Source organism: Culex pipiens, chromosome 2, assembly GCF_016801865.2.
Source record: "Culex pipiens pallens isolate TS chromosome 2, TS_CPP_V2, whole genome shotgun sequence".
Classification (NCBI taxonomy): Eukaryota; Metazoa; Arthropoda; class Insecta; order Diptera; family Culicidae; genus Culex; species Culex pipiens.
The window spans coordinates 87,559-101,097 of NC_068938.1; the positions used below are offsets into that span (position 1 = coordinate 87,559).

Genomic DNA, 13,539 nt, shown 5'->3' on the forward strand with positions numbered 1-13,539 from the left:
TAGTGTCCCCCAGTGGCCACCGGTAACCGGTTCCGGAGTGACCAGGATGGGTCAGAGGACATCGGCATGGCCTCAAATGGTCATAACTTTCAATTTCATGAAGTTTGATACGTCGGATGATAGGGTTCATTGCATATTCCGATAGTGTCCCCCAGTGGCCACCGGTAACCGGTTCCGGAGTGACCAGGATGGGTCAGAGGACATCGGCATGGCCTCAGATGGTCATAACTTTCAATTTCATGAAGTTTGATACGTCGGATGATAGGGTTCATTGCATATTCCGATAGTGTCCCCCAGTGGCCACCGGTAACCGGTTCCGGAGTGACCAGGATGGGTCAGAGGACATCGGCATGACCTCAGATGGTCATAACATGCAATTTCATGAAGTTTTATATGCAACATGACGGGTTTCTAGCGTGACAATTATTGGAACCGTTTTAGTGGTACCCTGGAACCGGTTCCGGATTGGCCAGAGTTGGCCAGAACCGATACCAAACAGTCAGGGGTAGTATGTAGTATCCTTCTGCAATGATTTGGAAAATAATCCGTTTCAAAATACTGGTCTGTGTGACGGTTTTATGTCAAAAACTGCAAAAATCAAGTTGTCCGGAAGTTCCGGGTTACCGGAACCGGTGGCCACTATGGACCAATTATTTTTTCTGGGGCTTAAAATTCAGGTTATTATCTGTCGAATGCAACCGGAAGCAACCTGCTATGTGCAATCGTTTCGGAGATACAGGTCCTCAAAGTAGGGGTCTCAAAAAGAACTTTTTTCGGTTGTAGCAGGTTCCCGGTGGCCACGGTGTCCAAAACCGGTTCTGCCGGTTGGGTTCAGAAAGTAGACATCCTAGTCTTTCATTTGCGGTCAAGACATCCAAAATCGGTTACAATCTCGAATTTTGGCAGCTGAAAACATTTCTGGGTCCTATAGACCCGGAATACCATTCGTGTATGTAGAAAACGAAGACCATGGCCAGGTTAATAAATCATCTGAAGCAACCATGTGCACCCTCTCTGGAAGTAATATTTAAAAAAAAACCGTGGGTGCGTCTAACCCTAACCGTGGGTGCGTCTCGTTGCTTAAGATGATTCCATAATAATTATACCCGAAATTAACAAAATTGCACTTAATGCACTGGAAATGTACTAAATTTAAATTTTGTCTATTGGACGTGTTCAGGGAAAAAATCTATCCTACCAGAATCGTGATGCGTTTACTGACATCAACTTCACCATTATCGAGTTGTGTTATCATGACAATGTTCTTGTAAACAAGGTTCCTGATATCCCCAAAAAGACTCATTCAATCGCCAAATGCTGAAATTTGGATGACCCAATCTCACCCCCAGACCCAATGTCACCCCTGATGACGTTACTGAACACTTTCTCCTTGCCCTCGCTCTCACTCCAAGTGGGTAGTACAGCGAATAGATTTTGAGTAGTTTTACGGATTTGGCTCAGTTAAAAGTTGATTACAATGACCAACAAAATTTCTGCGCAGACTCAACTCCAGACGAAAGTTTTAGGTCCCTAGAAACATGTGCACTAGGGTGACAAGAAAAAATGAAAATCGTAAGAGATACCCCATGGCTCTAATTTTTAGGTAAAATAAGTAACTGTGCCAATTTTGAGCCAAATCGTTGCAGTTTGTATGGCAAAAATAAAAAAATAAGGGAAAAAGCAAACATTTGAAATAAGACCAAAAGGTGGCGTTAAACGTGTCGGATCATTGTCAAGTGTAAGATTCTTATGTAAAATTTTATAATTAACAACTTTGTCGAAGACCGCAAAATGATCCGAATTAACCCTGAGAATTTATTAACGATTTAAAGAAGACGTTATTGTATGAAACGATTTTTTTTTTACCAACTTCAACGATAAAAAGCGACCCTCAACCCCTACCGATTTCGCTCAAAATTTCCACAGTTACTTATTTTTGCCTAAGGAATCGAATTAGGGGTATCGTTAATGTCCATTTTTTTTATTTTCACTCTACTGCGTAGTCATTTTTGTCAACTTTTGTTGGTCAGTCTTATCAACTGTTCTTTTTTAAATTACTTACAAAACAAATTAATCCAATAAAAAAGCCTTCTGGATCATCAAGAGCAAGGTCAAAGTAAGGTCATTTTGAGTTCATAGCCTCATAGTACTTCGTATTACATAAATGATGACAAATTAATGAATTTAAAACTTTTCAATTAGCCGAAAAAGTATCTGTGCGTTATTAATAAAAAAATATGAGTAAAGACAACAGTTCTCAGATAAGAAAAAATATTATTAAATAAGTGCAGTTTGAGTTCAAAATGACTGTATTTCATAATTATAAATTTACATCAAATGCATAGAAAGATTTCAGATATGATCATCGTCTTTCGGTCGATACCAATCATCAGTAGCATGACCGTAAATTGCATTTTGCAATTCATCTTCTGCATACTGTATTGTCTCTCTTGCTATTGTTCTCGGGCTTCGCGAAGTTACGCGAAAATCATACGGCAGATCGTAGCATTTACAAATGCAACATGAAGGAAACCTAAACCAATCTGAAAATATTCCTCGGCATTCATTGTGGGGATCATAAGCCAGCAAACGGTGTAATCTATACTGTTGCTCACAGCGACATCCTTCTCGGCAGTACATTTGTTTGAACTCATAAGAACACTTTTCCCAATGAACATATTGTTCAAATGGATACAGATTTAGTAAAGCCAACACTTCACCTCTTGTGTTGTTTGCCCAGAAGGGAGCGACGACTTCTTCTTTAACAGGACATGCGTTCCTAGAGTCAAAGAGACAAACATATTGAAAAGTTAATGGAACGTGGCTTTAAATGACTTTTTTGTGTAAAGTACCATCAGCAAGAGTGACATTGGGTCTAACAAATTAGCTGAAATTTGTATGACCAATCTCAACCCCCCTACCCAGTGTTACGCCTGCTGACGGTATATGCTAATTAAAATTGTAATTCACTTACACTCCTCGCATGTTTATTGTCGGTGGATCTTTTTGTGCAGCATCTTGGAAAAGCAGCCCTTCTGGAGATTTAGAAGCGTTAACTTCTGTTTTATTTTGCTCTATTTGATTAGATTTATCATCTAATTTGTCCGTGGAAATCTCGGGGATGTTATGTTCTTGTGGCTGTATCTTTTCCTCACCATCGGTTGTAGTTGTCGATATTGTACTTGCATCAATGCTGGTTTGTGCATTGATTTCTTCTTCAGCTTCTTTTGCTACCGGGATTGCCGAGCTGCCTGTTACGCCGATGGTGTAATCAATAGTTTTGACTGTTGTGGTAGAAACATTTTCAACCAACTCTATATTTGTCTCCAGATTCGCAATTGTAGATAACTTTTCAATGTCGATCTTTTCTCCTTCAACTTTAGTGGTGGTGTTGCTATTTTTATGTTGATCTTTTTTTTCTTGACCAATTTCTGTGGTAGGTTGAGAGATGTTCAAAAAATCTGGTCTTATGGTGCTCAAAGTTGTTGATTCCATATTAGCGTTGATTATGGTTGGATTTGTAGTTGAGGATGTTTTCAATTTTGACTTAAAAGCTGAGCTTTTCTGAGTGGGTCTGAAATGGGGTTCAGTTATTACATCGTTATTTTTTTCCCTTACGTATTCAAACTGTGTTGAATGCACGTGTTTCATCTTTTTGCCAGCCTTTTTCCTTGAATATCTCTCTGCAGTTCGATGAATATCTTCAATGTCGATATCGTTATTGTCGATTTCTGCTTGTAAAATTGATATGTGTCGCACATCTCCATACATTCTACGCATCAATCCTTGATTTTCATGAACGAATCTCCTTACTGCATGCCATGGATACGCAGATCCTGGTAGATTACAATATGCCTGTACGCTTAGATCGCAAGGAATGGATTGTAGTAATTGTGCGGACCTTCCTTTCCGAGAAGCATTTGGATCACATGATGAAGCTGAGTCGTACCCATAACCACCAGAAGTCAACACAGGTATAATAGTAATTAGAACTAATGGGTGAATCAGGCCCTAAAAAATAGGAATTATTATTATTCTTTTCAAAATAAAAAAGCATGTTATTTTTATTTAAAAAAAAAACTTATAATTGAACAAATAGCGGCCTCGTAACCGGTGGATGCGGAGTTCAATCCCACGTTTGATCCAATACAAGTAGTGATCGTTTCCCTTCTGGAATCTATTGCTTAGAAAAGGAAAAGTAGTATATTGTCACAAACTGGACCTTATCAAGACACCTCATCATCATTAACATGCTAATCTTAGTTAATAATAAAAACGATACTTAATCCACCTTTAGGTGGTTGGTGCCTTCCTCACATTCATAAAGTCAATACATTCAGTAAAAATAGCAACATTCCCTTAACATGTTTAACAAATCAATTTTATTACTGATTTCTTTTGATAGGGTTCGCAGACCTTCAATTTTTCTGGCTCATCGGCAAGGTCTGATAAAAAAAAACCTATTCAACGAAAGTTCACATGGAAGATTCAGACAATATTTTTATCACAATATCTTAGATCCGGCTCCAGAAAGTATATAAATAACACTTAAGTGCCAATAACTTTTGATAGGGTTGTCAGATCCTTGATGTTTTAGGCTCATTTGAAAGGTCTTTTGATTATCTAACTAACGATGGGTCGCATGATGGACCCGGACATAATTTTTACTGAAATATCTGAGATCCGGCCTCCAAAAAGTGTATAAATAACACTTAAGTGCTAATAACTTTTGATAGGGTTGTCAAATCCTTGATGTTTTAGGCTCATTTGAAAGGTCTTTTGATTATCTAACTAACGATGGTTTGCATGATGGACCCGGACATAATTTTTACTGAAACATCTGAGATCCGGCCTCCAAAAAGTTTATAAATAACACTTAAGTGCTAATAACTTTTGATAGGGTTGTCAGATCTTCAATGTTTTGAGCTCATTGGAAAGGTCTTTTTAATATCATCTTTCTCTGTTTTAATGTATAACATGATAGGGTTTCTTGCAAAAACCACCCTTTTTACAATCTTCCGGACATACGCCAAAATCGTTTTTTTAGCATAACTTTTGAAGTACTTAACTAAACTTGCTGATTTTAAATAGAGACCTATGGAACCCCAAGACGGATCGAATGAGACTAATACGGTCAAAATCCGCTCATCCAGTCCGGAGATAATCGAGTGACAATTTTTTTGTCCACCCACCTACACACATCCACACAGACATTTGCTCAGAACATGATTCTGAGTCGATAGGTATACGGTGAGGGTGAGTCTACGAGGTCGAATTAAGAAGTTCATTTTTCGAGTGATTTTATAGCCTTTCCTCAGTAAGGTGAGGAAGGCAAAACCACAGAGTAACCCAGAGCGAACAGTCCGAAGAAATGTCTTTTTATTTTTTTGTTTCCATAAGGTTTGCTGGTTGCAGGCGTCCAATGTTCCTGCGATGTACCACTAAGTGGAACCAAAAATCAAGTGACAGTAATAACTCTGGCTTACTCTGTGTAAAACTGTCACTATATCTGCTTTGTAAATGGCCCCGATACTCTTCAAGGGTGTTCTTCCCTCAGGAAAAGAAAAGTTTTATTTTACATTTTTAAATGTTTTATAGCTGGCCTTTGAAAATTTTCATATTTAAAATAATTTATTTATTTAATCAGTGTAGTTCAAACTTTCGATATTTTCAATTTTAAGGGGGGTTTCGCTTAACCGAATCCATTGCAACGAAATAAGGACGTTTTTGTATTGTTAGCACTTAGTTAGTTTAGATAAGCTTAGCACGACTTATTAGTCCTCTTATTATTACGACCAGGCAAGCATCGGCACTAAGAGCTCTTGTATTGGACCAATCCATATTTTTATGTGACTGTGCTTAACAGCACTCAGCTTGTTCTAGATGGCATATTCGTTAAAAGTAATATTATGCTTGTTACCCATTGTAAAAGACTTGTTTTTATCATGAATAATGTGTAGAAAACATTGGTTCTTTGGATGTATGTTTGTCATATTTTTACGCAACTGTGGTCATAAGCTCTTAAGATAAACTTCTTAAAAGTTCTTTGAGTGCACCTAACATTCTTTTCCCTATATCTCTTTTGGATTTCAATATAATCTTTCCGTGTCCTTGGAGCTAAGGAGTAATTAGTCTAGTTGAATTACTGACACAACATGCTGGGAATCATCTACGCAAAATGTCAAACAAGATCTCTTAAGGCCGCAGAAGGTGTCCATTACTTTTGGGGTAATGACTGTCAATAATGGTTCTGAATTCAGGATCCACAAATAGTAAATTGAAATGAAAATATATACACTCAATCCCCGGTGGTTGGTCACTTTTTCGTTTTACACTTTTTTAGTTTATTGGTTGGTCAAAGTCAAACTAAAAAGTGACGAACTGTCACTTTTGACACGGCGCTCACGCACACCGTCAAAACAAACGTTTGGTAGTGTGTGTGTGAACTCCGTGTAAAAAGGGTGTCAAACTAAAACGTGACCCCGTTAGTTTGACAACAGTTGGTGTCAAACCATCGGGGTTTGAGTGTATTTAAAAGAGGTGTTAGAGCGGATGCATGTCTGATTACCACCAATCAATGTTTATTCAGCTTATATTTGCGCAACGCATTTGATAAAAAAAAACTAATCTTGCGATTATTGAATTAGACCCGGAGTTTCAGATTCCTCTAGATACCATACACTTGAAACAAAAAAGAATGGTCCAGGTTGGTTGGGTTATGGTCGAGAACCAGCGAGAAAAAGTTTCAATTTTTTTTTGAAGTCTCAATAACCTGTATCGATTACAAATCTTCTTTAATTTGAAATGGAATAAAAAATTGTTCAGAAATGGCCAATATTACACTCTAAAGGGAGATTGTCTTGACGAAGATTTGGTGAAGAAACTCTTTCTCGGAGTAGGGGAGCTGGGGGTAAGACGGCCAGGCGGGGTAAGACGGCCACCCCACTGTTTTAATAAGTATACTAATGAATATTACTAAAATGTTTAGCAATACTGTTCCTCATGCTAAATAATGCATATGGAGTCACCTTTGCCAGAAATATTGCTTGAAATAGTATAAAAATAGCTCAAAATAAACAAATAATTTTTGAGCTCGAAACTGGATGTAATTTTGATGAATTACAACTTAGGCATTTTTGTTAAATAACAATATGTTTTCCTGTCTTTAAATATTTTTTCACGTTAAATTGAAGTTTTCCCTAGATTATGTCCCTCGAAAAAGTTCAAAAAATGCGATGAACTGTTTACAAAACATGTTTAAAAAAATATTTTTTTTGGGGGCAAGACGGCCATCTCCTCCGGGGGTAAGACGGCCACCCATAATTTGTAGATTTTATTTGATATAGGTTATTAGGATGTAACAAAAATTACTTTTTGGCGGGCATTCAAGGGTTTGTTCCGGTGGGCATACTAAGCCTAAATCCAAAATATGAGCTTGATTGGACGTAACAGGAGCTGGCGCTCCGCCTTTCAATTTTAAATGGGATTTAACCCGAAAAAAAAGATTTTTTCAAAAATGTCACTTTTTGAGGCATTTTGGCCACTGAAGCGTTTATTTTCAACATCATTGGCGTGTAGGCCAGATCCTTGCGCATCTTTTGGTATATATAACATTGGTATATATAACATTGAAATTTGGAGCACCCTGGAGCTCGGTACAGACCTTCAAAGTTTGGCATTTTTTCGAAAAATCGGCCCCGGCAAAATCAAATAGCGTCTAGGGCGTCGCGAGGCGCGACGCATATCTTTTTTGCCGGGACCGATTTTTCGAAAAAATGCCAAACTTTGAAGGCCTGTACCGAGCTCCAGGATGCTCCAAATGTCAATGTTATATATACTAAAGATGCGCAAGGATCTGGCCTACACGCCAATGATGTTGAAAATAAACGCTTCAGTGGCCAAAATGCCTCAAAAAGTGACATTTTTGAAAAAATCTTTTTTTACGGGTTAAATCCCATTTAAAATTGAAAGGCGGAGCGCCAGCTCCTGTTACGTCCAATCAAGCTCATATTTTGGATTTAGGCTTAGTATGCCCACCGGAACAAACCCTTGAATGCCCGCCAAAAAGTCATTTTTGTTACACTCTAATAGGTTATATTTTTGACGGTTTTTGACTATTAAGACATATTTGTAGATAAAGGAAAAGCATTTTCAATAAAACTAATAATTTTTAATCAAAATGCTGTTAGCTACCGTTTCGACAACATTCTTTACTGTGATATAGCAAAACTCATTGAATAATCCTATCAAACTTTTCATAAAAATCGCTTATTTAATATTGTTTACATAATTTTGATTTACTTATTCTAATCGAAATACACAGACTAATTTTTTTGTATCACATTGTGTTTGTTTTGTAGTAAAAATTCATAGTTTTTCATAAAATGTGGTCGCAATAATATGAAATTCACTGAGCCAAAATATGAAATCTTTTAAACAGCATTTTTCTTCACATTTGAAACCTGATTTTTTCAACCAAAATAGTTATGATGTTCAGAGAAGTCATGTAGGTGTTTGGGTGGATTTAGCAAAGTTATCAAGTTAATTTATAGCACTGGTCGTCTTACCCCACATGGGTGGCCGTCTTACCCCACGTATTTCATATATATATACGATTTCAATTATTTTTTTAAAATTGCTGAATAGTTTTGAAAATTGGTTTTTAGACCAGCTAATTTATGTCATTTCTATAATTAGGTTTTACAGCGTGACGTCACGAGCGCACACGCACACACATTTTTACAGAGACACACGTGCAAAAAATGTAAACAGTGCAGCCAAGCTGTCAAATTTCTAACCTCAAAACAGAGTCGGCGTAAAACCTAATGGACTAGTAGTAGAACAATATGTACGTAATTTGAGATCAAAATAATCTGTTGTGTAAATTTTATTAGACTTCTCTCTTAGGGTGGCCGTCTTACCCCCATCTCCCCTACTTGATTACATTATAGCTGAATTTACAAATAATTTTTTAAACAGGACCATAGCGTATGTTTATTTGTTCCTTCTAAATGATAGGCTACTGTGCGGTAAAAGTTACCTTCAGATGCATGTCAAACTTTTTGTATTCATTGTTCATCGATATTTCAAGCACGTGGTTTATCGGTTATATGCAAACAAACCTCATGAGCAAGTACATGTTAAATATACCGGGACTTAACGACACTAATTGTTTTTTCTTAAAGAAGGATTAACTTACCAAATCGTTACGAGGCTGACTTTTCATATCCTTACTAGTTTGTCTTAATCATGAGAAAAAGGGCTTCAGTTGTAAAATATGACATTCATTTCATAATAAATGCACCTGTAACCAAAGGTACACTTAGTTCACGTATAGTTCACTTTAGCAAAGGCATTAATTTACCAAAATAAGTCAGATTCGTAAGCCAAACTACTGCATCTCCCATATGAAACTGTTTACCATAAAGATGCACACTTTCAACTTTCTCCTTTTCATTTCATTTCATAAACTGCTCGCATAGCGTTGCTTTCTATTCACACCTTTTCAGTCCAATCATTTGGACGTAGAGCACAAGTATATATAGTGATTGCACAAGCGTGGGCACGTGTAGTTCTGCAATAATGATTTTAATAACAACAAATATTTTAATTCTAATATTAATGACTTGTAAATGAATAATCGGTGCATCTGTTAGATGTGTAGAAACGTTTTGCAATCTAGACACTTTGACACTAATTGATTTTTAAATCTCTACAGCATTTATATAAAATATTAACGTGTAAAATAAAACTCTACTGTAAGTAAACGTATGCTCCCCTTGGACGTTCAAAATTAACTGTTGTACAAGACAAAATGTTGATACTGACAACTTGGAACTGTGTGAGGCGGGAGAAAGACGATATACTGGAGAAGTTTTTTAGTAGGTCAGTAGTAGCGCTCTCGCTTTGCCGTCAATCTGTCGGAGCTGATCGTTGCTCGCTGCACTTTGCGAACGTAATCGCTATTTGGCGTGCGTGCTCGAATGATAGGTAGAAAAGTGAAAACGTCTGATCAATTCAGCTAGCAGCAGCTTAGAGACGAAACAATATTAATCTGTTTCAAATTAAAATAGTTTTGTTGATCGGAAGGCACGCCACCGGGTGAGTTCGCTGAGGTTTTTTTTATTGATATTTTTTATTTTGGACAAAACAAGCCAAAATTAATCCCTCCTTCTCACTTAGTAACTCGAGCTGCAAACCAAATCGGACAGTACATCACGTTTTGTCGCATTGCTTTTGTAGCCGTACTTCTAGGTATATCATTATTATTATTTTTATTTACATTTAAACATCTGCTTGTAAAAAACGAAATTTCCTGCTGCATTAAATAGAGAAAAAAATGGTCAAACCAACTCTTATATGACAGTGTTGGAATTCGAGCGAGAAGAAGGGAAGCTTGGCTCGCTCGTGAGCGAGGGAAAGAGCTTGTAGTACTTTCCTCTCCTTGTTCGCTCTCGCGCGTTTTCGCTCTCGCTGCGAGCGCTCGCGAGCGCCTCATGCTAGCTGTTCAATCCAAGCTAGCAATTTGTTTATCCGATTGACGCGATAATATAGAGGTGTAAATTCAATCGATGGGTTGTTTTTTTCGTTGTAAAACATACATGTAAAACATACACCTAGTTTCGAGTACCGTAAACTGGGGTGGTGTTCGTGGGGGAGATCGGTTGAAAAAACGACGCGCGGGAATCCGCGAGAAAGTGCTAGAAGATTCTGAAATTCATTGAAGAAATGTGTCGCGTTGTGGCCTTGGGAGTTTGGCCCTCAGTCGTGTGGTGTTCGTGGGGGAGATTGGTTGGAAAATCGACGCGCGAGAATCCGCGAGAAAGTAATGAAGTTTCTTGAATTTATTGATAGAAGGCTTCGCGTCGTCGTGTATATATTGTCTTTCTGTTGTTGATCCGCTTGTTCGCGGTCCGGACTGGGTAAATTCGTGGTTAAGTTTGTTGCAAAGAAGTTATGCGCGAAGAATTTCATTAAATCGATTTAAACAGTTCGGTGTATCAGCACTATTTGAGGTTTACATGATAACGAATAATACGTTGCTAAAAATTTCATTTTGTTTTGAAAGTCCATCCCTTAGCATCGTGGTTCGGATGGCACGACGACGGTAAAAAGTAAAAATTACGGGATTGAGTATATAATTAAGTCCTTCTCATAGCGTCGAAGCTCGGAAGGCAACGATTATGTTTCACTTTCTGGTCGTATCATCTACCAATAATGAATCCGGATCTATTCTAAATTGTACGTTACCGAATAATGCGTTAATTCAAAATTCATTTCGTTTTGAAAGCCCATCCCAAAGCATCGTTGCTTGGATGGCACGCCGGCGGTAAGAAGTAAAAAAACGGGAATGATAAGTCCTTCTCATAGCGTCGTAGCTCAGGAGGCAACGATTATGGTTCACATTATGGTCATATCATCTAGCATGATGAATCCTGACCTTCCCTTTCCTTCCCCTACTAACACAATTCCCCCACTTCCCGTGATGCTTGAAGGAGATGCTGTGGATTCAACGGTCTCATGCGGTGTCAACAGGTATAGAGCGACAAACTCTGTGTCTGATGAGTCTGCAACTTCAACTATCGGACTAACATTCCTACCTTTGTTGAACTGCATCTCCTTGGGGGTGGGGGCGGTATTGACTTAAAACAGAGATCTTCAGGGGTTGTACAGTGAGGATGATTAGCTCCCACTACTCATCTGTTGGTTCATTGTGTAACTTCAGCTGATCCGTCAATAACGGAGTAGCAGCTAATTGGCAGTCAACCATGCTCATGCTCATGCCCGTAAACTGGGGTGAGATTGATAGCCCGGGTTACATTGATAGAAATTTGATTTGGCCACTAAATTGGATACATCCAATATAACAGTCACATTTTTGCATATATGTTTGATAATAAGGTAGCCCTCAGTGCTAATACACTCAAAATTCTCAAAAATTTTGAGCTATGAATTTGACGGGCATTTGAAAAACCTATCAAAGTCACCTGGGGCTATCAATGTTACCCCAGTTTACGGTAGTAATCTCTCAATAGAGAACGCCAAGGTAAGGCTGTAGCGCGAACAGTTTGATTTGATGTTTCTGGGTATTAAAAATATTCTTTGCGATCCAAAAACCATACTCACATGCATTACTTATGGTTAAAACTTTATAAATTTCCATATCCGAGTTAGGGAAGCGCTTTTTCAGTTGCCAATTTTATGCATTCTGGATACTAGACCTTCCTGTTAAAATTTTTTTTAACACTTTTGAAAGTTTAATGGGTTACATATCTTCGTTTGTCGCTCTTTGACGTTTCGAGAAAAAACGCATTTTAATGTTTGACCTAGAATAAACAAAAACAAGAGCACGCAATGTAGGGTACGTTATCCATTAGTGGACCCTTTTACTATAGTGGACTCTCTGAAGGGTTTTTGATGAAAAATTCAATAAAATCGCAATTTCAAGCGTGTTGTTGTCTACAAATCTTTTATTTGGCATGTTCAGCATCATTTAAAACAATGTTGGCTGACATTGACGTGTCCTTTCAGCCAAAATAAGTGTTTTGAGTTCGACATCTGAAATCAGCCATGGCCACTAGCATTTTCACAACAAAACTGCATTTATATTTTATGATTAAATCAACTATCTAATCATTTTTTGACTGATTATTCAACTTCAGCAGGTCGAAATAATGTAAGTTTAAGGAACTTTACTAAAATAAAGCGAAGAACTGCTAATTTTCGAGCAAAAAATAGAGGGGTCCAATATAGGACAACGAAAATCCAAACTTTTCCAAAAGTGGACTCCTGTTAATTTTACTTACAAAAATAAATAAAAATGTGTATTAAAGCAAAAGTTTCTCTGAAACATACAATAAATGCTTGTTGTAATCAACATAAACGCATATTTTTTTCAATTATGAGTATAAATATAGCTGTTTTCATGTTAAAAGTACAAAATATGCTGAAGTCGAAAGAATTTATAATTAATCAAAACTTTAGTTAATGATACTTAACTGAAGCATAATAGTTGCAGTTTGGAATGATATTTTAGAATAATAAATCAATAACGAAACATTATTTTTAAATAAACATGCGTGGTTTTATCAGCAACTGTAAACAAATCTTTTGTTTAGTTTCGGTCAATCATTTATGTAATTAATATGGAAAAAAATGCATCAAGATTACTTTTTTCGAATTATTTGTATGTTTACAGTGTTTTTTGAAACGTTTTCTCTGAACTTTTTCGGAAATAAATGTGTTTAAATGTCTGTTAGGTTGTTTTGTTGTTTGAAGCCAAATTTGTTTACAACACATATTTGTTCATGATGAAAAGTGACCAAAATCCATCCTTTATTCATTATATCTATCATTAGACCTACACCATGCATCAAAACATCAAATATCGGTTAAATTTGGTATAAAAATAACAGTTTGCCTAAAGTGGACCCAGGTCCACAATCGGATTATGGACCCGGGTCCACTATAGGAAAAGGGGGTCCATAATAGGCAAAAAATCTTTTTTTTTAATGGCTATTTTTCTGCTCAAAAACAAAA

General features: G+C 37.2%; 1 protein-coding gene across 5 annotated transcripts; it reads right to left on the bottom strand.

The window, feature by feature from the left end:
- Nucleotides 1–2,286: 2,286 nt before the first annotated feature.
- On the bottom strand, nucleotides 2,287–9,957 carry LOC120429842 (protein spaetzle 4). 5 transcript variants are annotated; one of them, XM_039594915.2, is made up of 5 exons: nucleotides 9,829–9,957; nucleotides 9,365–9,574; nucleotides 9,200–9,304; nucleotides 2,975–4,011; nucleotides 2,287–2,779 (listed from the first exon to the last, which is right to left on the bottom strand). In XM_039594915.2, the coding sequence occupies exons 3-5, from the start codon at nucleotides 9,224–9,226 to the stop codon at nucleotides 2,353–2,355; spliced, it is 1,491 nt and encodes a 496-aa protein (XP_039450849.1). In that variant the 5' UTR covers nucleotides 9,227–9,304; nucleotides 9,365–9,574; nucleotides 9,829–9,957; the 3' UTR covers nucleotides 2,287–2,352. The 5 variants fall into 5 exon arrangements, with proteins under 5 accessions (XP_039450849.1, XP_039450848.1, XP_039450846.1 ...); XM_039594914.2 differs by having other exon boundaries at nucleotides 9,758–9,890; XM_039594912.2 differs by lacking the exon at nucleotides 9,829–9,957 and adding an exon at nucleotides 9,627–9,807.
- Nucleotides 9,958–13,539: the final 3,582 nt, after the last annotated feature.

What these genes read in the sequence shown, in the direction of transcription:
- LOC120429842 (XM_039594915.2), bottom strand. Translation starts at nt 9,226, where the DNA reads ATGAAAAGTCAGCCTCGTAACGATTTG. An exon ending in GTCAGCCTCGTAACGATTTG is followed by an intron (nt 4,012 to 9,199) that starts GTAAGTTAATCC and finishes CCTATTTTTTAG; the next exon opens with GGCCTGATTCACCCATTAGT. An exon ending in ACAATAAACATGCGAGGAGT is followed by an intron (nt 2,780 to 2,974) that starts GTAAGTGAATTA and finishes CTTTGACTCTAG; the next exon opens with GAACGCATGTCCTGTTAAAG.